Source organism: Oncorhynchus kisutch, linkage group LG24 (genome assembly GCF_002021735.2).
Source record: "Oncorhynchus kisutch isolate 150728-3 linkage group LG24, Okis_V2, whole genome shotgun sequence".
NCBI lineage: Eukaryota > Metazoa > Chordata > Actinopteri > Salmoniformes > Salmonidae > Oncorhynchus > Oncorhynchus kisutch.
In genome coordinates this window covers 37,258,319-37,284,833 of record NC_034197.2, presented here as the reverse complement: position 1 = coordinate 37,284,833, position 26,515 = coordinate 37,258,319, and the positions used below count along the sequence as shown (strand labels likewise).

The following is a 26,515-nucleotide window of genomic DNA, read 5'->3' as shown; positions in this document are numbered from 1 at the left end:
CTTCCCACTTCAACTGTATCTACACTATATACACATAATGATGCGTACAGGTGTATAAAGTCGAGCACACAGCCATGCAATCTCCATAGAACAATGGCAGTAGAATGGCCTTACTGATGAGCGCAGTAACCTTCAACATGGCATCGTCATAGGATGCAACCTTTCCAACAAGTCAGTTTGTCAAATTTCTGCCCTGCTAGAGCTGCCCTGGATAACTGTAAGTGCTGTTATTGTGAAGTGGAAACGTCTAGGAGCAACAACGCCTCAGCCGCGAAGTGGTAGGCCACACAAGCTCACAGGACGGGACTGCCGAGTGCTGAAGCGCATAAAAATCGTCTGTCCTCGGTTGCAACACTCACTATCAAGTTACAAACTGCCTCTGGAAGCAACGTCAGCACAAGAACTGTTCGTCGGGAGCTTCATGAAATGGGTGTCCATGGCCCGAGCAGCCGCACACAAGCCTAAGTTCACCTTGCGCAATGCCAGGTGTCGGCTGGAGTGGTGTAAAGCTTGCCACTATTGGACTCTGTAACAGTGGAAACGTGTTCTCTGGAGTGATTAATCACGTTTCACCATCTGGTAGTCATACGCACAAATCTGGGTTTGGCGGATGCAAGGAGAACGCTACCTGCACCAATGCATAGTGCCAACTGTAAAGTGTGGTGGAAGAGGAATAATGGTCTGGGGCTGGTTGTCATGGTTCCCTTAGTTCCAGTGAAGGGAAATCTTAACGCTACAATGACAACAACAAAAATAAAATCAACCCTTGTACCTTTTCTTGTGCTTTCCTTACTTGTAGTGATGATGCTCAGAGCCTCAGACCATACATGATCTTTAACTTGTTTGTCATCTATACTCTCTACTACAAGCATAATCAAATAATTTTCTACAGAAAATATTGATATTCTTTGCAATGTTAGGACTAATTTTAGGTAAGGGACAGCATCAAGCCTGTTAAGGCAACGATCAGCCATTGAAAACTAACAAAGCCTCCTCCCCGCCCCTGTTTTGGTAACAAGCTGAGGGATGGGGCTGGAGATATGTAACCACTCTCAAATTCATAGATGGGAGCAAAGACTGCCCATCCATGATGTCAAAATGATAGTTTTAACCATGAGGTTATATGTTGTCTGTTTACATATTCTTTGTTTATAAACATTGGAGTAAAATAAGCACATTTTGGGTTCCGGTGGGGCACGAAAGTTGAACTAGGCTCATGAGGCATTTATTTATAAGTTATATTCTTCAAGAATCAATGGGTGCATATTCACTTATAATTTGTAAAAAAAATGTACAGTACCAGTCAAAAGTTTGGACATGCTGACTCATTCAAGGTTTTCATTTTATTTGACTATGTCCTACATTGTAGATTAATAGTGAAGACGTCACAACTATGAAATAGACACCAGTTGCCTTGATGACAGCTTTGCACACTCATTCTCTCAACCAGCTTCACCTGGAATTCTTTTCCAACAGTCTTGAAGGAGTTCCCACATAGTAAAATTAAAGAAAAACCTTGGAACGAGTAGGTGTGTCCAAACTTTTGACTGGTACTGTATGTAGCAACTACAGATTTTTCCCTTTAATTCAAGGATCTGAGACTTTATTTCCATTTCACCTAAAATGACATTCCCAAATCTAACTGCCTGTAGCTCAAGACCTGAAGCAAGGATATGCATATTCCTGATACCATTTGAAAGGAAACACTTTTAAGTTTGTGGACATGTGAAATTAATGTAGGAGAATAACACATTAGATCTGGTAGAAGATGATACAAAGAAAAAAACATGTGTTCTATTTTTGTACCATCTTTGAAAAGCAAGAAAAATGCCATTATAATCACTTTGGAGTCTAGGCACAATTTTGATTTTGGCCACTAGATGGCGGTGTATGTGCAACTTTTAGACTGATCAAATGAACCATTGCATCACTGGGGGGGGGGGGGGGGACACACCGGTCCTGTAGAGGTTAAATTAATTTACAGAATAATATATTCATTTGGATGTTCTCTCCTTTAGGATCAAGTCTAGCGAACATTGTAAAGGTATAATGTGATGCTACATTATCAGTTATAGGGTACGTACCGTTTGGCATCGCACAGGACATTTTCAACCAACCTTAACTTGGCGATACTTCCACAATTCCCAACTTGGAAGACAACCAATGTCTTCTAAACATCCATGTCTAGTTGGAGGGGGTTTGTTTGAATTTAGAAATTGCTCTGCTATTTAATGAAATTCCATGAGGTAATCCAACAATGTGTAAATCGCCATCTTGTCTATTGATCAAGACACGTGTCATTCCACGTGGCACATTGGGGTGGACACTCACCCGTCTCAATGAGAGAAGATAAAAAAAAGTTTTTTAAAAGACAAGATGGCGGCGTACACATGGTTGGATTACTTCTAAATTCAAACGAACCCCCTGCATCTAGACACAGACGTTTAGCAGACATTGGTTGTATTGAATCGAGTCTGGAATTGAAGAAGTTGGTCGAAAACTCTGTCCTACTTTAACATGTTCAACAACTAGATCAAAATCATGAACTTTTGAGTGTTCCTCAAATGATGTCTTCTGGCCTTTTCCCTCACACCTCCCAAAATGAAAATTCTGACATCTCTCCATGTTCCACATTGGTCTTTTATTCAGTTGTATGTAATCTAAGACATAGAACAGACCATGAGACACGCCGTTGTTTTCCTCCTTTACCCGATCAATATTCTATTAGCAGTTCAAATGCTAAACATTAACAATGAAATACAAAGTACACATCAATGCAAATATGGAATTTAATAAGGCAATTTGAAGGGACACTACACCAAATATCATAAATAACATTTCAAAGTCAAGCAAATTGTTTTGTTTTTTAAATGTTAGTAACCATGATACTATTCTAATGATGGTTTAAATAACTAGTACATAGTGTCAATGCGGTTTCAATTCATTCTTATGCCTCCAGCAAAACATTTTCCATACAACATGAATGCACACACACGGAGGGAACTTCTTGTGACAAAGGTCACATTGCAGGAAAAGCCTGCAAGCAGCTTTTTGTTAGCCTGGTCAAGACAAACATGCTCTGACAATTCTATAAAGAGTCGGCAAGAGAGCAGTAACAGACTGGCACCCTGGCTAGTGGATTACAGACTGGCACCCTGGCTAGTGGATTATAGACTGGCACCCTGGCTAGTAGATTACAGACTGGCACCCTGGCTAGTGGATTACAGACTGGCACCCTGGCTAGTGGATTACAGACTGGCATCCAGTCTAGCGTTTTGTGGGGCACAACACTAGAAAAATATATTACTGTCTTGGAATGTGTGATGAAATGGTTCATGATCACTTGGCAGATATTCATCTATAGCAGGGCTCTCCCACCCTGTTCCTGGAGCAGCCAGGGCGTTTAAGTTTGGTGTCGAAATTGGACGTCTATCCACGTCCTAAAATGTTGGGAAATGCCTTCAAAACCGGCCACTAGGGGCAACAGTGAACACTATTACCATCAAGTAGACTTGGGTTTTGCCAGGGTGTTGTGAATGGCCGACTCTGGATCAGAAGGCTGTGTGTTCGATCCCAGTTGTGGACAATATCCCAAACCTTAACACTTACCTTAACCATTCAGAATGAATCCCTAAACTGAACCCTTAACTTCAACATTTGACATTTGGAGAAATGGAACGATACACTTTGAAATGTTGTTTGGAGCAACGTGGCCAGCTATTTGCCTGGAGAGCAACCATCCTGCAGGTTCACTCCAACCCCAGCTGTAACTAACCTGATTCAGCTTATCAACCAGATAATTCAATTCAGGTGTGCTACATTAGGGTTGGAGTGTAAAACCTACAGGACGGTAGCTCTCCAGGAGCAGAGCCCTGATCTATAGTATATTCATAAGTAAAGAGAAAACCTTGTCCCCAGAGAATCAAATAATATGGTGTTCTTGAGATATCAAACAGAAAATAATTAGGAGAGCATCAAGATCCTAAGCAGGGTGGACCTGAACAAACTGTTGCTAACTAAATACCCTGGGGGGCCCGGCACTGTAACTAAATACCCTGGGGGCCCAGTACTGGTACTGTAACTAAATACCCTGGAGGGCCGGTACTGTAACTAAATACCCTGGAGGGCCCGGTACTGTAACTAAATACCCTGGAGGGCCGGTACTGTAACTAAATACCCTGGAGGGCCGGTACTGTAACTAAATACCCTGGAGGGCCCGGTACTGTAACTAAATACCCTGGAGGGCCCGGTACTGTAACTAAATACCCTGGAGGGCCCGGTACTGTATGAGCAGTCAGATAAATGTTTCCTGATGAAACCCAAGTTATTAAATCTGCAATTGAGAAAAGCAGGCAAAAAATATAAGATTTAAAAGCAACAATATTAAAGAGGGAATGCATAGAAAAGGTAAATAAACTATAAACAGGGCTTTGACATAAAATGAAGCATATAAACGTTGACACGTCTCTAAAGTTTAACACAGGTCTGCTACACTGTTCAACTCAAATGTGGAAAAACCACAGCAAGTGAGAGAGACCTCATTCCAGTTTTGAAACGCAGGACACCGCTGCAGTCTCAAAGGCTGGGTTTTCAACCGTCTACCTGTCACACAAGAGGAGCCCTACTTCCCTAGGGCTCCGTTCCCTGAAGCAGAGGGTCAGGATGTGGGTGGGGGGGGGGGGTGGGGGGGGGGTTGCACCCGTCTCTCCTCACACCCTCCTTCTCATCCTCCTACTTCCTCCTGAATGAAGCTAACTGCCAGCGCACAGAGTGTAACACTATGAAAACGCCAGACTACAAGCACCCTCCTGACTTACTGACGCTGTGTTTAAATTAAAGACGTTTGGAAACCAAAGAATCGTTTTCCTCAGTCTCTGTCGACCAGGTTTGACAGATGTGCTCTGAACAGCAGGTTGGGTGTTGAGTGACGCACGCCATCAGCTGCTGTGACAGGAAGGAGATCAGAAATGAATGTGCCAAGTGTGAAAACTAAGGCAGACAGAGGTGGCAGGTTGAAAGGGTCCGACCTGGAAGTCGGCCTGACAACATTTTCTCATGTCTTAGATCTATCTATATGAACGTCAGAAGTCTCAATGATCTGTAATCTCACTAAATAAGGGTTCTGCTTCATTCATCTTCAATCTCATTAGCTAAAATGATCACAAGGTTGTTTTGTAAGTTTTAAACACTGAACATTCTCTCCAACTGAGCCTCTATCTCCAGCTGCTAGATAAATACTCTGTCACTGGCTAGTGGTTTGTTGTGCACGATGTGTTCTGTGTGCCAGGTATTTGACCACCATCACAACAGGAAATGATCACGTGGGTTTTAATGGTTAAAAAATAAATCAAAATAAAAACAAACCAATGAACACACACGACAAATTAAATTACCTCACTCATTTTAGGCCAATGCGCCTAATATGATGCGCTAGCTTGTTTCTGAATCACTTTTACATTTGTAAAAAAAGTGTAAAAAGAATTAATACAGCAATTGGAGAAAAGGTCAACAGGAAAGAGTAAACAAAAAGGGAAAAGGAAGGTTTGGCCCAAGACAGTTCTACATACCTCCCTCCCTTTTCCTGTGTTTTAGGGTGTTGCAGGTCTTTGAGGGTAACATAAGTGACCGTCACGCTGTCTTTAATCTCAACAGTTTATCAGAGTCCTCAGTGTATGGTGGGATGGAAGGTTCAAACATAATCATGTGTTTTCTTGGAAATTAAAAAGGAGAAATAAGAAAAGTTAAACTAATTCCTTCATTCCACCCCCCTCCACCCGTACAAGACGGCGTCTGTTGTGGCTGTTGTTCTCACAGGCGTTTCTGAGCGAAGAGTGACCCTACGACGACTCCTGTGACCAGGGTCATCCCCGCCAGAAACCACTTCTTAAAGCTCTCCTGAGACTTCCTGCTCTCGGCTGCAGCGTCCATCCCAAAGATCTCTGCAAACCGGTCCTGGAGATAGAGAGAAGGGAGTTGGTGAACAAAATGAGGTATAACCAAAAACAAAACCCAAAACGACTATACCGTTATTATATAATGCACTTATTTTAAAATCAGAGCTAAATATAAATGCTATCAGCACGTCCACAACCAGAAAACCTCCCTATGTGGAACAACAGTAACCCCCAAGTGAATCCCTTTCACTGTTGACATTTTCCGCACCATCGGGGTCATCTTGAGCCCACCCCTTCCAGGAAATCATTTGAGAGAACGTCCCAGAACTATGACATAAAGGTCTGCACTTCTGGCTACAGCCACAAGAGGGAAGCAGCACACATTGGATGATACATCCGATTACATCTGGCACTGATGTTTCCGGTTGGCTGAGGTTGTTTTCAGTGCAGTGAGTGAATAGTGGACTACACTGGCCAGTAAAACAAATAGTTCTCAAACAATATAATATCAAGACTGATGACTATATAAACCAAGTAGTTTACATTTCTGTTTGTGTAAACCTTCATGACGTAACATTCAGATGGTCAGACAGAGAGTCTTTGTCCCGTTGCTGAAAGTAAAGTAAGATAGAGACTCATTCCAGACATGCTGCTTTGATTACAGATGGGTGGTGTGCACATCTCCCACAACCCCTCTCTTCCTTCCCCTCTAACAGGGTGATACCGTCATCACTCCTTCAAATACAGAAGAATACTGAACAATGGAGCCGGAAGCAAAGAAACAACATTAAAATAGCCAACGACGGTTGTGTTTCCCTTAACAGGATTTGTGACTGTGACGTCACAGCTGTGAAGGTGTCTGGTAAAAAGCTTCTGAGGGGGGGTGGGGGGGGGGGGTGGCAGGGTCAGATAACAGCACAGACGTCAATTCAACGTCTATTCCTCAGTCCTGAAGACCTCAGCTAGCGAGCACTGCCAGAGACAGACACTACTGTTGGCAGACATAATACTGTAGACCAGGGAGAGGCCTGATTGGTGTCACAGTTTTGCCCCAGCCCCAGTTAACACACCTGACTCCAATAATCAACTAATTATGAACTTCAGTTTAGAACGCAATTATACTGAACCAAAATATATAACGCAACATGTAATGTCTCGGTCCCATGTTTCATGAGCTGAAATAAAAAAATCCATTGAATTGTTCAATATGCACAAAATGCTGATTTCTCTCAAATGTTGTTTACGTGACCTGTTCGTGAGCATTTCTCCTTTGCCAAGATAATCCATCCACCTGACAGGTGTGGCATATCAAGAGGCATGATCATTACACAGGTGCACCTTGTGCTGGGGACAATAAGAGGCCACTAAGATGTGCAGTTTTGTCACACAACACAATGCCACAGCTGTCATGTTGAGGGAGCTTGTAATTGGCATGCTGACCGCAGGAATGTCCACCAGAGCTGTTGCCAGAGAATTTCATGTAAATATCTCTACCATAAGCCACCTCCAACTTCATTTTAGAGAAATTGTTGCATTTATATTTTTGTTCAGTATAGTTTAAAAATGAGCTGGCTTTGCTAAGGATGGGGATAAAGTGTGACATCACTTCGGCCTCCGAGGACTGGAGTCGCCGCTGCCTGGTCTACAGTATTATGTCTGTCTGGCAGTGTTTATCTGTAGGCCAACAGTAGTGTCCGTCTGTGACAGTGCCAGCTAGCTGAGGTCTGACCCTCCCTGGTCTACAGTATTATGTCTGTCTGGCAGTGTTTATCTGTAGGCCAACAGTAGTGTCCATCTCTGGCAGTGCCAGCTAGCTGAGGTCTGACCCTGCAGGAGTCAGCAGCACTCTGAAGTTAGCCTAGTGATTAGAGCATTGGGCCGGTCACCGAATCCCTGAGCTGACAAGGTAAACATCTGTCATTCTGCCCCTGAGCAAGGCAGTTAACCCACCGCTGAGCAAGGCAGTTAACCCACCGCTGAGCAAGGCAGTTAACCCACCGCTGAGCAAGGCAGTTAACCCACCGCTGAGCAAGGCAGTTAACCCACCGCTGAGCAAGGCAGTTAACCCACCGCTGAGCAAGGCAGTTAACCCACCGCTGAGCAAGGCAGTTAACCCACCGCTGAGCAAGGCAGTTAACCCACCGCTGAGCAAGGCAGTTAACCCACCGCTGAGCAAGGCAGTTAACCCACCGCTGAGCAAGGCAGTTAACCCACCGCTGAGCAAGGCAGTTAACCCACCGCTGAGCAAGGCAGTTAACCCACCGCTGAGCAAGGCAGTTAACCCACCGCTGAGCAAGGCAGTTAACCCACCGCTGAGCAAGGCAGTTAACCCACCGCTGAGCAAGGCAGTTAACCCACCGCTGAGCAAGGCAGTTAACCCACCGCTGAGCAAGGCAGTTAACCCACCGCTGAGCAAGGCAGTTAACCCACCGCTGAGCAAGGCAGTTAACCCACCGCTGAGCAAGGCAGTTAACCCACCGCTGAGCAAGGCAGTTAACCCACCGCTGAGCAAGGCAGTTAACCCACCGCTGAGCAAGGCAGTTAACCCACCGCTGAGCAAGGCAGTTAACCCACCGCTGAGCAAGGCAGTTAACCCACCGCTGAGCAAGGCAGTTAACCCACCGCTGAGCAAGGCAGTTAACCCACCGCTGAGCAAGGCAGTTAACCCACCGCTGAGCAAGGCAGTTAACCCACCGCTGAGCAAGGCAGTTAACCCACTGTTCTCCGGGCGCCGTAGACTATGGCAGAGATGGTGGGTTAACGAATGCACTCAGTTGCACAACTGATTAGTTATCTCCCTTTCACTGAGAGGTGAAGCCACAGAGTATCGCTCCCCGTGAGAACACCATGAAGGGGAATGACAGGAATGCTGTGGGTGTAGAAAATAAAGATCTCGGTTTGCGATGACATGATGTGTGAAAGCATATCAGAATACAGAGTGAGTTGACAGGTGAAACCAAAAGCCTTAATAAAAATAGGATAAGAGTTCACTTCACTTCCCCTCCCTGAATAGCCTCCCTGAAAGAATACATTTGATTTTTAACACACTTGCTCATCTTTCTACTATATCATCTAGGTTCATCATCTATGTCTCTGCCCAGGTCTGCGTCAGCTCTACACTGCTTCCTGTGGTCTGTAATCATGGCAGGCAGCAGCATAATGCTCAACCCTGTAGTGATCAGTGCTTATTGATCTCCGGAGGTCTCATGTGTATTCTACCTGCCCAGGCATGACCATACCACACACCCCGACACAGTCCACACACTGCAGAACCACACCTTTCTAGTGAACTGGGGCCTACATGTTAAATGACTGGTAGTACATCCTACATGTTAAATGACTGGTAGTAAATCCCACATGTTAAATGACTGGTAGTAAATCCCACAGGTCTATCCTACATGTTAAATGACTGGTAGTACATCCCGCAGGTCTATCCTACATGTTAAATGACTGGTAGTACTTCCCACAGGTCTATCCTACATGTTAAATGACTGGTAGTACATCCCGCAGGTCTATCCTACATGTTAAATGACTGGTAGTACATCCCACAGGTCTATCCTACATGTTAAATGACTGGTAGTACATCCCGCAGGTCTATCCTACATGTTAAATGACTGGTAGTAAATCCCACAGGTCTATCCTACATGTTAAATGACTGGTAGTACATCCCGCAGGTCTATCCTACATGTTAAATGACTGGTAGTACATCCCACAGGTCTATCCTACATGTTAAATGACTGGTAGTACATCCCGCAGGTCTATCCTACATGTTAAATGACTGGTAGTACATCCCACAGGTCTATCCTACATGTTAAATGACTGGTAGTACATCCCGCAGGTCTATCCTACATGTTAAATGACTGGTAGTACATCCCGCAGGTCTATCCTACATGTTAAATGACTGGTAGTAAATCACACAGGCACATTGTAATGTTTGTCATTCTCCAGGTCTGAGTGGTTCTGTCTCAGTCCCCTGTGAGCTACCTAGCACTAAACCTACTCTCTCCAGTGTTTTCCACTTGTTCCCCAGAGATGTCAGGTGGTAAGCAGCAGCCATGATGTTTTCCAGCCTCTGGGTTTTTCTTTGTGTTTATTAAAAACTAAATAATCGATAGCTGAAGAGAGAAGGAGAGAGGAGAGATGGAGAAGTCCGTGGGGCAAAGGGGGAAAAAACAACATTTCATTATAAGGTTGCCAAGGTTACCAGAGAGCAGCTGATCGGTGTGTTTGTGTCTGATAGATTATACAGAGCTACGTGGCTGAGAGGAAAGGCCCACAACACCACCGGCCCCTGAGTTAGCTCTAACAGGTAACCCCGCTGGGTTTCACCACCATCATGACCTGTAACAACATCTCCTTGGTGAAACACTGTCCACTAGATTACTCAGAATACTTCTCTTTTTTTAAATCAATGAAAAGTTGCTATTTTACAGAATGTAAGCAATGTTTAAGATAGTTTTGAGGTTTAGACTAAAGTGTTCCTCTTCATAATTTAGAGCCCGTAGGTTCCCAGATAGAGAATCTGAATTAACCAGAGCCTTTCAAATAACTCAGCATCAGCTGATCTGGGCAGGTCTATTTCAATAGAGGCCTCAGCTCAGTTTGGCAACCTGAAAGGCAAAATATGCAGAGGGAACACAGTTACCAAACAGAGTTGAAACAATGGTAAACGGGGAGTGTTCCATTCAAATGCAGAAAGGAATCCAGAATGTTCAGCTAGCATAGTTGGGTGAATTACAGAATGCTGGCATAGCCCTGAGAACACAGAAGCCTGTGAATAAAACTAACAAAAAAAAGGCCAGATTCCGCTTTAAACCAGCCCAACGAAAGACAATAGAGGGTTGCAAAACCCTTTGGTCACACTGGACGGATTTCCTGTCAAATGCTGCATTCTTCAGTGATGACGCAGGACTTCTAGATTGTATCATCCAGTATTTGAGTAATAAATTGTCTCCTCATGTCTCAGGCATGCCTATCTGATGTTGAAGTCTGACCTTTGCTGAGTCATAATGAAAACGCTGGATGTGTTGTGCTTCTAGGGCAAAAGTGCAATTCCAAATCAGTACGTCTTGTTTGTTGAGTAAACTCAAATAAACAAAACTGTTGCGGTTAGATTACATTTCCGAGTGACCTCAAAAGGACATCTTTTAATCTATGCCGCTGGTCAAACATGTTGAATATTACTCACAATGACCACAGTCTGACCTCTTATCTGCCATCGTGATGCACACAGGCAGGGCAGAACTAGGCTAAAGTTGACAGCTAAGACAGTGCTCTCAGTCCCACCCTCAGAAAACAACTCCTCATGCCTGTCAGCAGATCATCCCATAGGGCGGCGCAGAATTGGCCCAGCGTCGTCCAGGTTTGGCAGGTGTAGGCCGTCATTGTAAATAAGAATTTGTTCTTAACGGACTTGCCAAGTTAAATAAAAAGGTTCAATAAATAAATAAAAAATAAGGTCATATGACAACTGGCAGACAGTCATCCTCCAGAGTGTGAAAGTCGGGCTTTGGGCCAAACCATCGGGCAACTGGCCACTGCAGCATGGAGACGGGTTAATACACCTGGCAAAGCCCTGGAGCAAGGCTCTGTTCTGCCTTTAACTTCTCCTGCTCAAATAGCTAGAGTACTATGTAGCCATAAAGACTGGTGATTGATTAGAAACAACAACCCACACTAAGCAACTCTGCCATTCACTCCCCTTTAAACACTCAAGCAAGGCCGAGGGCTAGGGGAGCCCACGCAGGCCGGAGCCCACGCAGGCCGAGGGCTAGGGGAGCCCACGCAGGCCGGAGCCCACGCAGGCCGAGGGCTAGGGGAGCCCACGCAGGCCGAGGGCTAGGGGAGCCCACGCAGGCCGAGGGCTAGGGGAGCCCACGCAGGCCGAGGGCTAGGGGAGCCCACGCAGGCCGAGGGCTAGGGGAGCCCACGCAGGCCGAGGGCTAGGGGAGCCCACGCAGGCCGAGGGCTAGGGGAGCCCACGCAGGCCGAGGGCTAGGGGAGCCCACGCAGGCCGAGGGCTAGGGGAGCCCACGCAGGCCGAGGGCTAGGGGAGCCCACGCAGGCCGAGGGCTAGGGGAGCCCACGCAGGCCGACCTAGTCGGCCCCACGCAGGCCAACCTAGTCGGCTCGGGGATTCAAACCAGCAACCTTTCGGTTACTGGCCCAACCGCTAGACAACCTGCTGCCCTTACCACTGTCATCAGACCCAACACTCTTAACCACTAGACTACCTGCTGTCCTTACCACTGTCATCAGACCCAACACTGTTAACCACTAGACTACCTGCCTCTCTAGCTAGGAGGTGGTCTGGTAAAAAGGACAATAGGGATAGAGGAACTTGATGGTGACCTCCCAGCAGGCTGTTATTGTAGGTTCTAGTCTACACATTAAGGAGAGTCTGACCTCTTCCTCTAGTGGGTCGTGTCTCTGCTGAGCCATCCGGAGACGAATCCGTTCACTAAAGAGATGAATGAGTCGGACATTCAGGCTCCGACGCCGATCTGTTCTCAATCTCAGTTTGGATTCCCTAGCAGGGCAGCTCACATTCTGTCACCACCGCACTCCTCACAGAGTCTAGGGGAAAAGGGGGCCACAGCCACCACACACAGAGAAACATGTGTATATTTTGCTTCTTCAGATCCGCTGTGTCACCAGCAGCAACCCCACAAAGTTGAACCCTCAAAAACACTCACCGACTCCAACCCCCTCACAAAGGGGCAAAGACCTACCACCTGTCTGAAAGAAAAAGGAGAATAGAAAATGATAGGAAGTGACAGAGGAAGAGATTCATGAGAGGGAGGGGTATAATGGGATAGGAGACTAGGAGAGGAAAGACAACATTAAAATATGGCTACAACATTTACTTATTTTTATTTAACTAGGCAAGTCAGTTAAGAACAAATTCATATTTACAATTATGGCCTACCCCGGCAAAACCCTAATGCTGGGCCAATTGTGTGGGACTATGGGACTCCCAATCACGTCCAGTTGTGATACAGCCTGGAATCAAACCAGGGTCTGTATTGAAGCCTCTAGCACGGAGATGCAGTTCCTTAGCCACGTCGCGCCAATCGGGAGCCCCAAATATGGCTCTTATTACATTGCCGCCAATTCGAACAAGAACAACAATGATCATGATGATCACAAGTCGGCTTAATCATATTCATTTCAGCACTTTCAGATTCTGGAATATTTGCTGGGCACCGTAGCCCCTCACCCCATGTCAGTTTAATAGATCACAGCTACCACACTAATCTCATAGAGAGGTCTCATAATCTGATATCAGTTTCTATACATGCACACAGAGACCGGGAGAGAGAGAGACACCAAGGGAGGGGTTAATGGGGAGAAATGCAGGCCAATACAGCCAATCTAATAAAGATGGAGAAACTGCAAGTAAGATAACAGGCCGAGGGACAGAGAGAGGCCGAGGGACAGAGGGAGGCCGAGGGACAGAGGGAGGCCGAGGGACAGAGGGAGGCCGAGGGACAGAGGGAGGCCGAGGGACAGAGGGAGGCCGAGGGACAGAGGGAGGCCGAGGGACAGAGGGAGGCCGAGGGACAGATTCAGAGTGGCAGAGAGAGGGAGAGAATGGGGAAATGAATCCTGACCTGATTTCCCACACTAAGACAGCTCAGAACTGGAGCAGAGAGCCGCAACCACAATGTTTCCACTGAGAGTACACCAACACAGAGAACACTACTCTAGTTCTTCTGCCAACACACACACACACAGAGAACACTACTCCAGTTCCTCTACCAACACACACACACAGACCACCACTCTAGTTCTTCTACAAACACACACAGACCACTGCTCTAGTTCCTCGACCAACACACACACAGACCACTGCTCTAGTTCCTCGACCAACACACACAGACCACTATTCTAGTTCTTCTACCAACACACACACAGACCACTGCTCTAGTTCCTCGACCAACACACACAGACCACTATTCTAGTTCTTCTACCAACACACACAGACCACTGCTCTAGTTCCTCTACCAACACACACAGACCACTGCTCTAGTTCCTCTACCAACACACACACACCACTATTCTAGTTCTTCTACCAACACACACAGAGAACACTACTCTAGTACCTCTACCAACTAACAGACCACAGAGCGACATTCATGGTGTCGCTAGCGGAGTCATTCTGGCCCTCAAACAGCCCTGGTTGTAGGCTAGGCATACATGTCTTCAGGGCCCAACTGTAGCTACACTGCTGTAGGCCTGTTAGTGAAACTGCTGAACACCAGGCCCCTCCTCCCTCCCCGCTGCTGAACACCAGGCCCCTCCTCCCTCCCCGCTGCTGAACACTGATCTACATCAGCACAGCTGGATATCAGGCTGCTCTGTACAGAATCACAATCACATATTTCCATATTTGCAGCACAGCCACAGCTCATTGCTTAGTGTGGTCCTGCTCAGTTGGATGGCGAGCTGTGTTGGTGCACCAAGTGAGCCAGTGGTGCTGCAGGTCCCTCTTCCACATCACTGAATGATAGAGGCTATAAATAGAGCAGAGATAGGGGGAGTTGCCACTAAATGGACTGCTCCATTGGGCAAGACCCCATTACACATGTACACACACAGATGTGCATAGACAGTGTTTTTTTTCTTCTCCCAGCTACATACTCCAATCTCATCCAGTCTGTAGTGTACACGTTATGGTGGCTGGATCCCCCTGCAACCCTGGAGGAGTGGAACGTCCCAACCTTCCTTGAAGGTGAGTTGAGCCCCCCCCCCCACTCCCTGCAACCCTGGAGCAATGGAATGGCCCAATCTCTCTCCCTCTCCTCAGCATCAAACCTACTGTCCCAGACTGACGGTTTTGTGACAAGGCTGAGGGAGACAGAATCACACCATCTGTTTAATGACATTTTCACTCAGTCACTGACACACCATCAACCACAAACAACCCCCACACAGACAATGCAGTGTGTGCAAGACTGAACACATTTATAAGGAAACGCTTTATTGCAAAAGACAAAACAAACTTGAAAGTGTCCGTGTGCACGTGTGGGTAAGCAACCGCAGGGGTGCATGTGACAGGTCTCGTGCAATAGTGCCAAGGTAGAGGTAAGTTGCATGCCCGCTTACCATGTGCTTGCTAACTCTCGCTTACAGCTCGCTGCCGCCGGCTAGCCCGGTTATGAATTGGGAGGCAGCTTCGTGCACACGTCTCCACTCACGGCGGTACACGTTAACTGGTTGTCTTGAAATTCCAGGCTAACAGGCAGGGGATCTCAGAGATGTGTCTGTACAGGCAGGGGATCTCAGAGATGTGTCTGTACAGGCAGGGGATCTCAGAGATGTGTCTGTACAGGCAGGGGATCTCAGAGATGTGTCTGTACAGGCAGGGGATCTCAGAGATGTGTCTGTACAGGCAGGGGATCTCAGAGATGTGTCTGTACAGGCAGGGGATCTCAGAGATGTGTCTGTACAGGCAGGGGATCTCAGAGATGTGTCTGTACAGGCAGGGGATCTCAGAGATGTGTCTGTACAGGCAGGGGATCTCAGAGATGTGTCTGTACAGGCAGGGGATCTCAGAGATGTGTCTGTACAGGCAGGGGATCTCAGAGATGTGTCTGTACAGGCAGGGGATCTCAGAGATGTGTCTGTACAGGCAGGGGATCTCAGAGATGTGTCTGTACAGGCAGGGGATCTCAGAGATGTGTCTGTACAGGCAGGGGATCTCAGAGATGTGTCTGTACAGGCAGGGGATCTCAGAGATGTGTCTGTACAGGCAGGGGATCTCAGAGATGTGTCTGTACAGGCAGGGGATCTCAGAGATGTGTCTGTACAGGCAGGGGATCTCAGAGATGTGTCTGTACAGGCAGGGGATCTCAGAGATGTGTCTGTACAGGCAGGGGATCTCAGAGATGTGTCTGTACAGGCAGGGGATCTCAGAGATGTGTCTGTACAGGCAGGGGATCTCAGAGATGTGTCTGTACAGGCAGGGGATCTCAGAGATGTGTCTGTACAGGCAGGGGATCTCAGAGATGTGTCTGTACAGGCAGGGGATCTCAGAGATGTGTCTGTACAGGCAGGGGATCTCAGAGATGTGTCTGTACAGGCAGGGGATCTCAGAGATGTGTCTGTACAGGCAGGGGATCTCAGAGATGTGTCTGTACAGGCAGGGGATCTCAGAGATGTGTCTGTACAGGCAGGGGATCTCAGAGATGTGTCTGTACAGGCAGGGGATCTCAGAGATGTGTCTGTACGGCCCACCTCTGTGTGGACATGTCCTGGCAGCCATCAACCACTGTCCCACTGCCTTGTGGGTTAGTCTGGTATGACAAAGGCTATGTGAGCACACACCTGAGACAAAAGCAGTGCTGGCGGTGAGCGGACGCCAACAGACTGGACCCGGCAGGCTCCTGTGGAAGATACTGGTCGTCCTGGGTTTCTCCTTCCGACAGTGAAGTAGTGATGTTGATATCCACTATCCACTTCTGACCTCGGTGAAGCCATCAACCAGAAACCGGACTAAAAGTCTGGCGGCATCTGGTGACGGGGGCAGGAGTGAATGCACCGGGAGCCCTTAAAAATCAGACCCGTGCATGCCAGCGACACAGGACTATTATGGCCGCCAGTAGTTGGGACTTGAGTGACAGCTGCTCTCGGCAGACCACTGTGTGACTGAGCAGCCCAATTCAGGATCCACACTGATCACCCCAGCTGGGGAGGCGCCTAGGAAAAGGTGGCCTAAAAATTGCAGACTCACTCCATCCTGGATAGACTACCGAACCTATCGGGAGTTCCACTCAGCGGTCAAAAAATGCCTTTAGAAAATAATTCCCTGGCAACATGGAACATCAGAATTATTTTGGAGAATGACGATAATAGCGACCCCATCGGAAAACGGCTTTGATTGCTGCAAAACTAAAACTACAACATTGACATTTCTGCCCTGAGTGAAACCAGGCTCCTGGATGAAGGGTCTCTGAAAGAGGGAGGAGAAGGTTACACCTTCTTCTGGAAAAGGTTACCCTCCGGGTGGACAACATCAGCAGTGTGGGACTGGCAATTAAGAACAGCCTTTTACCCAGCCTCACCAAAAAGTGAAAGACTCATGTCTCTCCGTATCCCCCTAGCCAAGATGCATTATGCTACTCTTCTCAGTGCATACAAACCAAAGGTTGACCGATTAAATAGGGACGATTTCAAGTTCTCATAACAAATCGATCATCTGCCTTCTTGGACGTCGATTATGGCCGATTACATTGCAATGCACGAGGAGACTGCGTGGCAGGCTGACCACCTGTTACGCGAGTGCAGCGTCAAAAGGACCTCGTGGCAGCAAGGAGTCAAGGTAAGTTGCTAGCTAGCATTAAACATATCTTAGTAAAAATGTCAAACCTCACATGGTTGATGATATTACTAGGTTAACTAGCTTGTTTTCCATTGCATATAATCAATGCTGTGCCTGTTATTTTATCATCGAATCATGGCCTATTTCAACTTGGCCAAACAGGTGGTGATTTAACAAAAGCGCATTTGCGGAAAAGCACAATCGTTACACAAATGTACCTAACCATAAACATCAATGCCTTTCTTAAAATCAATACAAGTATATATTTTTTAAACCCTGCATATGTAGTTAAGAAATTCATGCTAGCCGGCAATATTAAATAGGGAAATTGTGTCACTTCTCTTGCGTTCAGAGTCAGGGTATATGCAACAATTTGGGCCGCCTGGCTCGTTGCCAACTGTGTAAAGACCGTAATTAATTTGCCAGAATTTTATATAATTATGACATAACATTGAAGGTCGTGCAATGTAACAGCAATATTTAGACTTCGGGTTGCCACCCGCTCGATAAAATACGTAATGGTTCTGTATTTCACTGAAAGAATAAGCGGTTTGTTTTCAAAATTATTTAGTTAGTTTCCGGATTTGAACATATTAATGACCGAGGAATTGTATTTGTGTGTTTATTATATTATAATTAAGTATATGATTTGATATTTGATCGAGTAGTCTGAGCGGTAGGCAGCAGCAGGCTCGTAAGCACCCGAAAAAACAGCACTTTACTGCGTTTGCCAGCAGCTCTTAGCAATGCTTGAAGCACAGCGCTGTTTATGACATCAAGCCTATCAACTCCCGAGATTAAGCTGGCAATACTAAAGTGTGTATAAGAACATCCAATAGTCAAAAGGTACAGTTAAAGTCGGAAGTTTACATACACCTTAGCCAACTACATTTAATAAAAACTCAGCTTTTCACAATTCCTGACATTTAATCCAAGTAAGGATCACCACTTTATTTTAAGAATCTGAATGTCAGAATAATAGTAGAGAGAATGATTGATTTCAGCTTTTATTTCTTTCATCACATTCCCAGTGGGTCAGAGGTTCACATACACTCAATTAATATTTGGTAGCATTGCCTTAATTTTTAAAAACTTGGGTCAAACACTTCTGGTAGCCTTCCACAAGCTTCCCACAATAACTTGGGTGAATATTGGCTCATTCCTCCTGACAGAGCTGGTGTAACTGAGTCAGGTTTGTCGGCCTCCTCCTTGCTCGCACACGCCTTTTCACTTCTGCCCACAAATTTTCTACAGGATTGAGGTCAGGGCTTTGTGATGGCCACTCCAATACCTTCACTTTGTTGTTCTTAACCTGTTGAGTGTAGGGGGCAGTATTTTGATGTTTGGATGAAAAACTTACCCAAATGAAACTGCCTATTTCTCAGGCCCAGAAGCTAGAATATGCATATAATTGTCAGATTAGGACAGGAAACACTCTTAAGTTTCCAAAACTGTCAAAATATTGAGTATAACAGAACTGATATTGCAGGCGAAAACCTGAGAAAAATCCAACTAGGAAGTGCCTCTTATTTTGAAACCTCCCTGTTCCATTGCATGCCTTCCCTACAGTTAAAGGGATATCAACCAGATTCCCTATGGCTTCCACATGGTGTGAACAGTCTTTAGACATCGTTTCAGCCTTTTATTCTGAAAAATGAGCGAGAACGATCACATCGCGTCAGCGGATAGGCTGGGTGCCAGCAGAGTTTTGCATGCGCCAACAGCTTGGAGCAGACATTCTCTCTCTCTCTCCTATTGAAAAAGCTATGGTCCGGTTGAAATATTATCGATTATTTTATTGTAAAAACAACCTGAGGATTGATTATAAATTAAGCTGCCTGCTACTCAGCCGTAAAAGCTAGAATATGCATAGAATTTGTACATTTGGATAGAAAACACTGAAGTTTCTAAAACTGTTTGAATGATTTCTGAGTATAACAGAACGCATATGGCAGGCAAAAAACTGAGAAACAAATCCAACCAGGAAGTGGGAAATCTGAGGTTTGTAGTTTTTCAACTCAGCCCCCATTGAAGATACAGGGTGATATTAGTTATGTTTCACTTCCCAAGGCGTCCACTAGATGTCAACAGTATTTATAACCTGTTTTGAGGATTCTATTCTAAAGGAGGGGCTCATAAGAGCTCTTTGAGTGAGTGGTCTGGCAGAGTGCCACAGCCTCGGTCCGGCGCGCTCACGTGAAAGGTAGCTACGTTCCATTTCATTTGTACAGACAAAGAATTGTCCGGTTGGAACATTAATGAAGTTTAATGTTAAAAACATCCTAAAGATTAATTCTATACTTAGTTTGGCATGTTTCTACGGGCTGTAATGGTACTTTTTGAACTTTACGTCCGACGTTCAGCGCGACCTGAACGCGCTTTTGGATTTGTTTACCAAACGCCCTAACAAAAGAAGATATTTGGACATAACTGATGGACATTATCGAACAAATCAAACATTTATGGTGGAACTGGGATTCCTGGGAGTGCATTCCGATGAAGATCATGAAAGGTAAGTGAATATTTAAAATGCTATTTCTGAGTAATGTTGACTACCCAATAACATATCTTTTTGGCTGCTTTGTTGTCTAAAGGCTGTACTCAGATTGCATTGTTTGCTTTCTCCGTAAGTAAAAAATAAATAAAAAATCTGACACAGCGGTTGCATTAAGGAGAAGTTTATCTAAAGTTCCATGTATAATAGTCATATCTTTAGCAATGTTTATTATGAGTATTTCTGTAAATTGATGTGGCTCTCTGCAATATCTCCGCATGTTTTAGAACTACTGAACGTAACGGGCCATTTTTTAAATATAAATATGAACTTTATCAAACAAAACATACATGTATTGTGTAACATGAAGTCCTATGAGTGTCATCTGATGAAGATCAAAGGTTAGTGATTCATTTTCTCTCTATTTCTGCTTTTTGTGACTCCTCTCTTTGGCTGGAAAAAATGGCTGTGTTTTTCTGTGGCTTGGTGGTGACCTAACAATCGTTTGTGGTGCTTTCGCTGTGAATCCTTTTTGAAATCAGACACTGTGGCTGGATTAACGAGAACTTTATCTTTAAAATGGTGTAAAATATGTGTATGCTTGAGGAATGTTAAATTGAGATATTTGTTGTTTTCAATTTGTCTCCCTGCACTTTCACTGGCTGTTGCGGGGGGGGGGGGGGGGGGGGGGGGGGGGGGAGTTGTTTAATCTAACTGCTCAACTATTTATCTGTACATGGAATTGTATTTTTTATACTCATTTTTTTCTAATCGTTACAGGAAATTGCCAGGGACACTATCTGATGTGTGGAGACATTTCACTGCAGCTAATGTAGAAGGAAAAGCTGTGTACATTTGCAAATACTGTGCCAAATCATATGTGAAGAATGCAACAAAGATGCTGAATCATCTGGCCAAGTGCATAAAGTTCCCTCAGTGCTCACAACAAGCAACCTCTGACAAAAGTCCCTCTATTTCTATTCGAGGTGAAAATTATGAATCCGACACCTTATCGATGGCAACAGCTCATGGTCCTCCTGGATTTTTTTTTAAAACTCAATGCAGGAACGTAGTCAGAGAAATGCTGATGAATGTCTTGCTCGGGCTGTGTATGCAACTGGTTCACCTCTGATGCTCACAGGCAATGTGTATTGGAAGAGAATTCTGAATGTTCTTCGCCCAGCATACACCCCTCCAATCAAACATGCTTTATCTACTGATTTGCTGGATGCAGAGTTCAACAGAGTTAAAGTGAAGGTCAAGCAAATCAGAGAAAGCAGACTGTATTGCAATCATCTCTGATGGGTGGTCGAATGTTCATGGGCAAGGAATAATGAACTATATAATCTCCACCCCTCAACCAGTATTCTACAAGAGCACAGACACAAGGGACACCAGTCTCTACATTGCAGATAAGCTAAAGGCAGTCATCAATGACCTTGGACCACAGAAGGTATTTGCACTAGTGACAGACAATACTGCCAATATGAAGGCTGCTTGGTCTAAAGTGGAGGAGTACTACCCTCACATCACACCCATTGGCTGTGCTGCTCATGCATGGAATCTGCTCATCGAGGACATCATGGCACTGAAAACAATGGATACACTCTACTAGAGAACCAGGGAAATGGTTTGGTATGTGAAGGATCATCAAGTTATAGCAGCATCATCAAGTTATAGCAGCAATCCACCTCATCAAGCAAAGTGAGAAGAATAAGAGCACCACATCGAAGCTGCCCAGCAACACCTGTTGGGGTGGTGTTGTCATCATGTTTGACAGTCTTCTGGAGGGGAAGGAGTCTCTCCAAGAAATGGCCATATCACAGTCTGCCGATATAGACAGCCTCATCAAGAGGATCCTCCTGGATGATGTATTTTGGGAGGGAGTGGTAAGCAGCCTGAAGCCTATAGCAGTAGCCATTGCGCGGATTGAGGGAGACAATGCCATCCTGTCTGATGTTCACTCTGCTTGCAGATGTAAGATAAGAAATCCGTACAGCCCTGCCCACGTCACTGTTGCTCCAAGCAGAGGTAACTGCAGTTCTGAAATATATCAGAAAGCGTGAAGACTTCTGCCTGAAGCCCAAACACGCTGCAGCGTACATGTTGGACCCCAAGTATGCTGGTAAGAGCATCCTGTCTGGTGCAGAGATCAACAAGGCCTATGGTGTCATCACTACCGTGTCTCGCCACCTTGGCCTGGATGAGGGCAAGGTTCTTGGCAGTCTGGCAAAGTACACTTCCAAGCAAGGGCTTTGGGATGAAGATGCAATATGGCAGTCATGTCAACATATCTCATCAGCCACCTGGTGGAAGGGACTTTGTGGATCTGAGGCTCTTTCCCCTCATCCTCCAAATCCCACCAACATCAGCCGCCTTGGAGCGCAACTGGTCTTTTATTGGTAACACACGCACCAAAGCATGCAACAGGCTGACCAATGCAAGGGTTGAAAAATTGGTGGCCATCCGGGCAAATTTGAGGCTTTTTGAGCCTGACAACAAGCCATCCTCAACTAGGTTGGAAAGTGACAGTGAAGATGAGGCCTCAGAGTCTGATGTTCAAGAAGTGGACATTGAGGAGGTCCAGGGAGAAGACATGGAAGCCTGAGAGGAAGTCAACCAAAGCTTTAGTTTCTAGACTTACATTTTACAGATGCATGTTGAAAACATTTTGGGAGATATGATGATTTAATATTCCCTTTCTTTTGTTGTTCAGTGAAATCATCCCATGTGAAGTCAATCATTTAATTTAAATTCGTTAAAAAATGTTTTTTTAAATGTATATTGGAAAGATTTAATCATTTGCAATCATGTCTACTTATGAGAAGGTAAAAGGTTTCTGTTTCTGTAAATATATCCAATGTCAAAAAACACCTACATTTCAAATGGTATTAAAATTAATTCCCATATATTCCCACAGAAAGTTTCCACCTCTGAATATTTCAACCCTAGTGGTTACCATTTAAAATCCAAAAGAGAGTTGTGAGGATTCTGTGCCATTGTGGAGGTTAGAAAAACAGACAGGCAATGGCCAACCCAAGTTCAGATCTACCCATCAGAATGTCTGTTACTGTTCACATGGTCCTCTACCCATCAGAATGTCTGTTACTGTTCACATGGTCCTCTACCCATCAGAATGTCTGTTACTGTTCACATGGTCCTCTACCCATCAGAATGTCTGTTACTGTTCACATGGTCCTCTACCCATCAGAATGTCTGTTACTGTTCACATGGTCCTCTACCCATCAGAATGTCTGTTACTGTTCACATGGTCCTCTACCCATCAGAATGTCTATTACTGCACGTTTACATCCCAGCATGTTACCTGTGGGGACGGCTGGGCACAGCAGATAGCGACACACATTACTGTGTGTGTGGGGGGGGGACACATAGACTTGTCTGTACGTGTGCGCACACCCAGAGGTCCTTTGTTTAAGGTGGTCACGTGAACGGGTCTAGGACACTGTTCGATCCATTGTATCAAAGCACTGTACGACATCACTATAAAAACACATTCACTTCATTTAGCATTGTCATTTCAGAAACATACCAATACTACTCATTTGAAACGTACACTTGAAAATTTAAACAAAATCCCCATGGTGACCAGGTATAGGCAAGACAAATCGGGGAGACGGGGATGGGAGGGATCTGCCACATCATCTATCAGGGGGAAGACAGTCAGCCGCGATTGGTGATTTTGTCAAATGGATTGAAGAAAATTAGTAAACATGGATGGATGGGTAAACAAAACGAGTGGACACGTGACGGTGAGTGCACACACACACCACGGTGATGCTGGCGTGTTGTTGCTTGTCTGGTCTGCAACACGACTGCTAGTGTGTGGTGGTTGGGGGAGGGAGGACGAGGGAGGGCTGATGGGTCCCAGGGGTACAGTCTCCTTTCCTTTAGGGCAGTCTCACATACAGTGGCAGGGAGTAGGTGTGACGTGTGGATCAGGCAGTGTGTATCCTATGTGCAGTGTTTATGTATTAATTGAAAGGGCTCGACTGTCTAGAACAAATATGTGCCTGTATATAGCCTGTATGATGTTAAAGCAATAAGGCCCGGAGGGGTGGGGGAGTTTATGGCCAATATACCACCACTAAAGGCTGTTCTTAAGCACGACGCAACACGGAGTGCCTGGACACTAAACTGGTTACCAACGTAATTAGACCAGAAAAAAAATACATATTTTGTCCTATACGTGGTATACAGTGTGATATACCACGGCTGTCAGCCAATCAGCATTCAGGGCCCGAACCACCCAGTTTATAATGTGTGTTACGTAGCGGCTTGGAGGGGATGTAGCCTACAGTTGAGGTGTGGCACTCTCACAGACACAAAGGAGATAAGCAGGATATAAAGGAATAGTTTATCTTTCGTCCTCCCACTTCCAACTATCATCCTCAGACCTGCCCTCTCCCACTGACGGTCCAAATGAGTTACCCGTTATTCTGTCAGAACCGCATGTCCAGATATTATTCACCCATAATTGGTACGAACTCAAACCCCCTCAGGCATTCTCCTCCCTCACTGCATTCTCTCCCTCCACCATACTGTATCAGTAGACTACATTCTCTCCCTCCACCATACTGTATCAGTAGACTACATTCTCTCCCTCCACCATACAGTATCAGTAGACTACATTCTCTCCCTCCACCATACAGTATCAGTAGACTACATTCTCTCCCTCCACCATACAGTATCAGTAGACTACATTCTCTCCCTCCACCATACTGTATCAGTAGACTACATTCTCTCCCTCCACCATACAGTATCAGTAGACTACATTCTCTCCCTCCACCATACTGTATCAGTAGACTACATTCTCTCCCTCCACCATACAGTATCAGTAGACTACATTCTCTCCCTCCACCATACAGTATCAGTAGACTACATTCTCTCCCTCCACCATACTGCATCAGTAGACTACATTCTCTCCCTCCACCATACAGTATCAGTAGACTACATTCTCTCCCTCCACCATACTGTATCAGTAGACTACATTCTCTCCCTCCACCATACAGTATCAGTAGACTACATTCTCTCCCTCCACCATACAGTATCAGTAGACTACATTCTCTCCCTCCACCATACAGTATCAGTAGACTACATTCTCTCCCTCCACCATACAGTATCAGTAGACTACATTCTCTCCCTCCACCATACAGTATCAGTAGACTACATTCTCTCCCTCCACCATACAGTATCAGTAGACTACATTCTCTCCCTCCACCATACTGTATCAGTAGACTACATTCTCTCCCTCCACCATACTGTATCAGTAGACTACATTCTCTCCCTCCACCATACTGTATCAGTAGACTACATTCTCTCCCTCCACCATACTGTATCAGTAGACTACATTCTCTCCCTCCACCATACTGTATCAGTAGACTACATTCTCTCCCTCCACCATACTGTATCAGTAGACTACATTCTCTCCCTCCACCATACTGTATCAGTAGACTACATTCTCTCCCTCCACCATACTGTATCAGTAGACTACATTCTCTCCCTCCACCATACTGTATCAGTAGACTACATTCTCTCCCTCCACCATACTGTATCAGTAGACTACATTCTCTCCCTCCACCATACTGTATCAGTAGACTACATTCTCTCCAACAATTTGTTTCGAAATGATGCTCTTTGGCACTCTGTTTACTTTCCAACCTCCTTCACCACTGAGGTCAGAGCGAAGGGGGATTCCACATATCATTCCTTAAAATGCGCTGTTCCCGCCATTCACTTTAACCTCCTTCACCACTGAGGTCGGACAGAGACCCAACCGTTGACTCAAGGGGGATTCCACCTGTCACTCACGTCTTCATAACTTAATCTGATATTAACTTTCAACCTCTCTTTCAGTCGCTCTTCTCAGGTCATTTCTCAAACACAAATCAGGACCGAATATGTTATAAAGCACCAATGGGATGAGGAGCGGTCAGGGAGAACTGAATGAACATGTTTGTTAGGTAGGACAGCAGTAAGTCATCCTGTGCTGTAACAGGGTGTGGCCTCCCCTAAGCAGCTGGTTGGTTCTTTTTCTAATGCCACAATAAAACAAGGTAATAGGCCACACCTACTCTATACATCGTACAGCTGCCAACGGATCTGTGTGTTTTAGAGACAGAGCATACCCTACGTGTTTCAGGGGGAAAACAGGACAGAGACAGAGCATACCCTACGTGTTTCAGAGGGAAAACAGGACAGAGACAGAATACCCTACGTGTTTCAGGGGGAAAACAGGACAGAGAAAGAGCATACCCTACGTGTTTCAGAGGGAAAACAGGACAGAGAAAGAGCATACCCTACGTGTTTCAGAGGGGAAAACAGGACAGAGAATACCCTACGTGTTTCAGAGGGAAAACAGGACAGAGACAGAATACCCTACGTGTTTCAGGGGGAAAACAGGACAGAGACAGAGCATATCCTACGTGTTTCAGGGGGAAAACAGGACAGAGACAGAGCATACCCTACGTGTTTCAAGGGGGAAACAGGACAGAGACAGAGCATACCCTACGTGTTTCAGAGGGAAAACAGGACAGAGACAGAATACCCTACGTGTTTCAGGGGGAAAACAGGACAGAGAAAGAGCATACCCTACGTGTTTCAGAGGGAAAACAGGACAGAGAAAGAGCATACCCTACGTGTTTCAGAGGGGAAAACAGGACAGAGACAGAATACCCTACGTGTTTCAGGGGGAAAACAGGACAGAGACAGAATACCCTACGTGTTTCAGGGGGAAAACAGGACAGAGACAGAATACCCTACGTGTTTCAGAGGGAAAACAGGACA

At 45.6% G+C, this 26,515-nt stretch overlaps 1 protein-coding gene across 4 annotated transcripts in view; it reads right to left on the bottom strand.

The window, feature by feature from the left end:
- Positions 1–2,620: 2,620 nt before the first annotated feature.
- Positions 2,621–26,515, bottom strand: part of LOC109869528 (bcl-2-like protein 1) — a 31,776-nt gene continuing 7,881 nt past the window's right edge. For all 4 annotated transcript variants that reach the window (XM_031803467.1, XM_020459726.2, XM_031803470.1 and 1 more), the window contains exon 3: positions 2,621–5,952. In XM_031803467.1, coding sequence (XP_031659327.1) covers positions 5,809–5,952 — 144 coding nt within the window. In that variant the 3' untranslated portion in view covers positions 2,621–5,808. The remainder of the gene's footprint in view (positions 5,953–26,515) is intronic.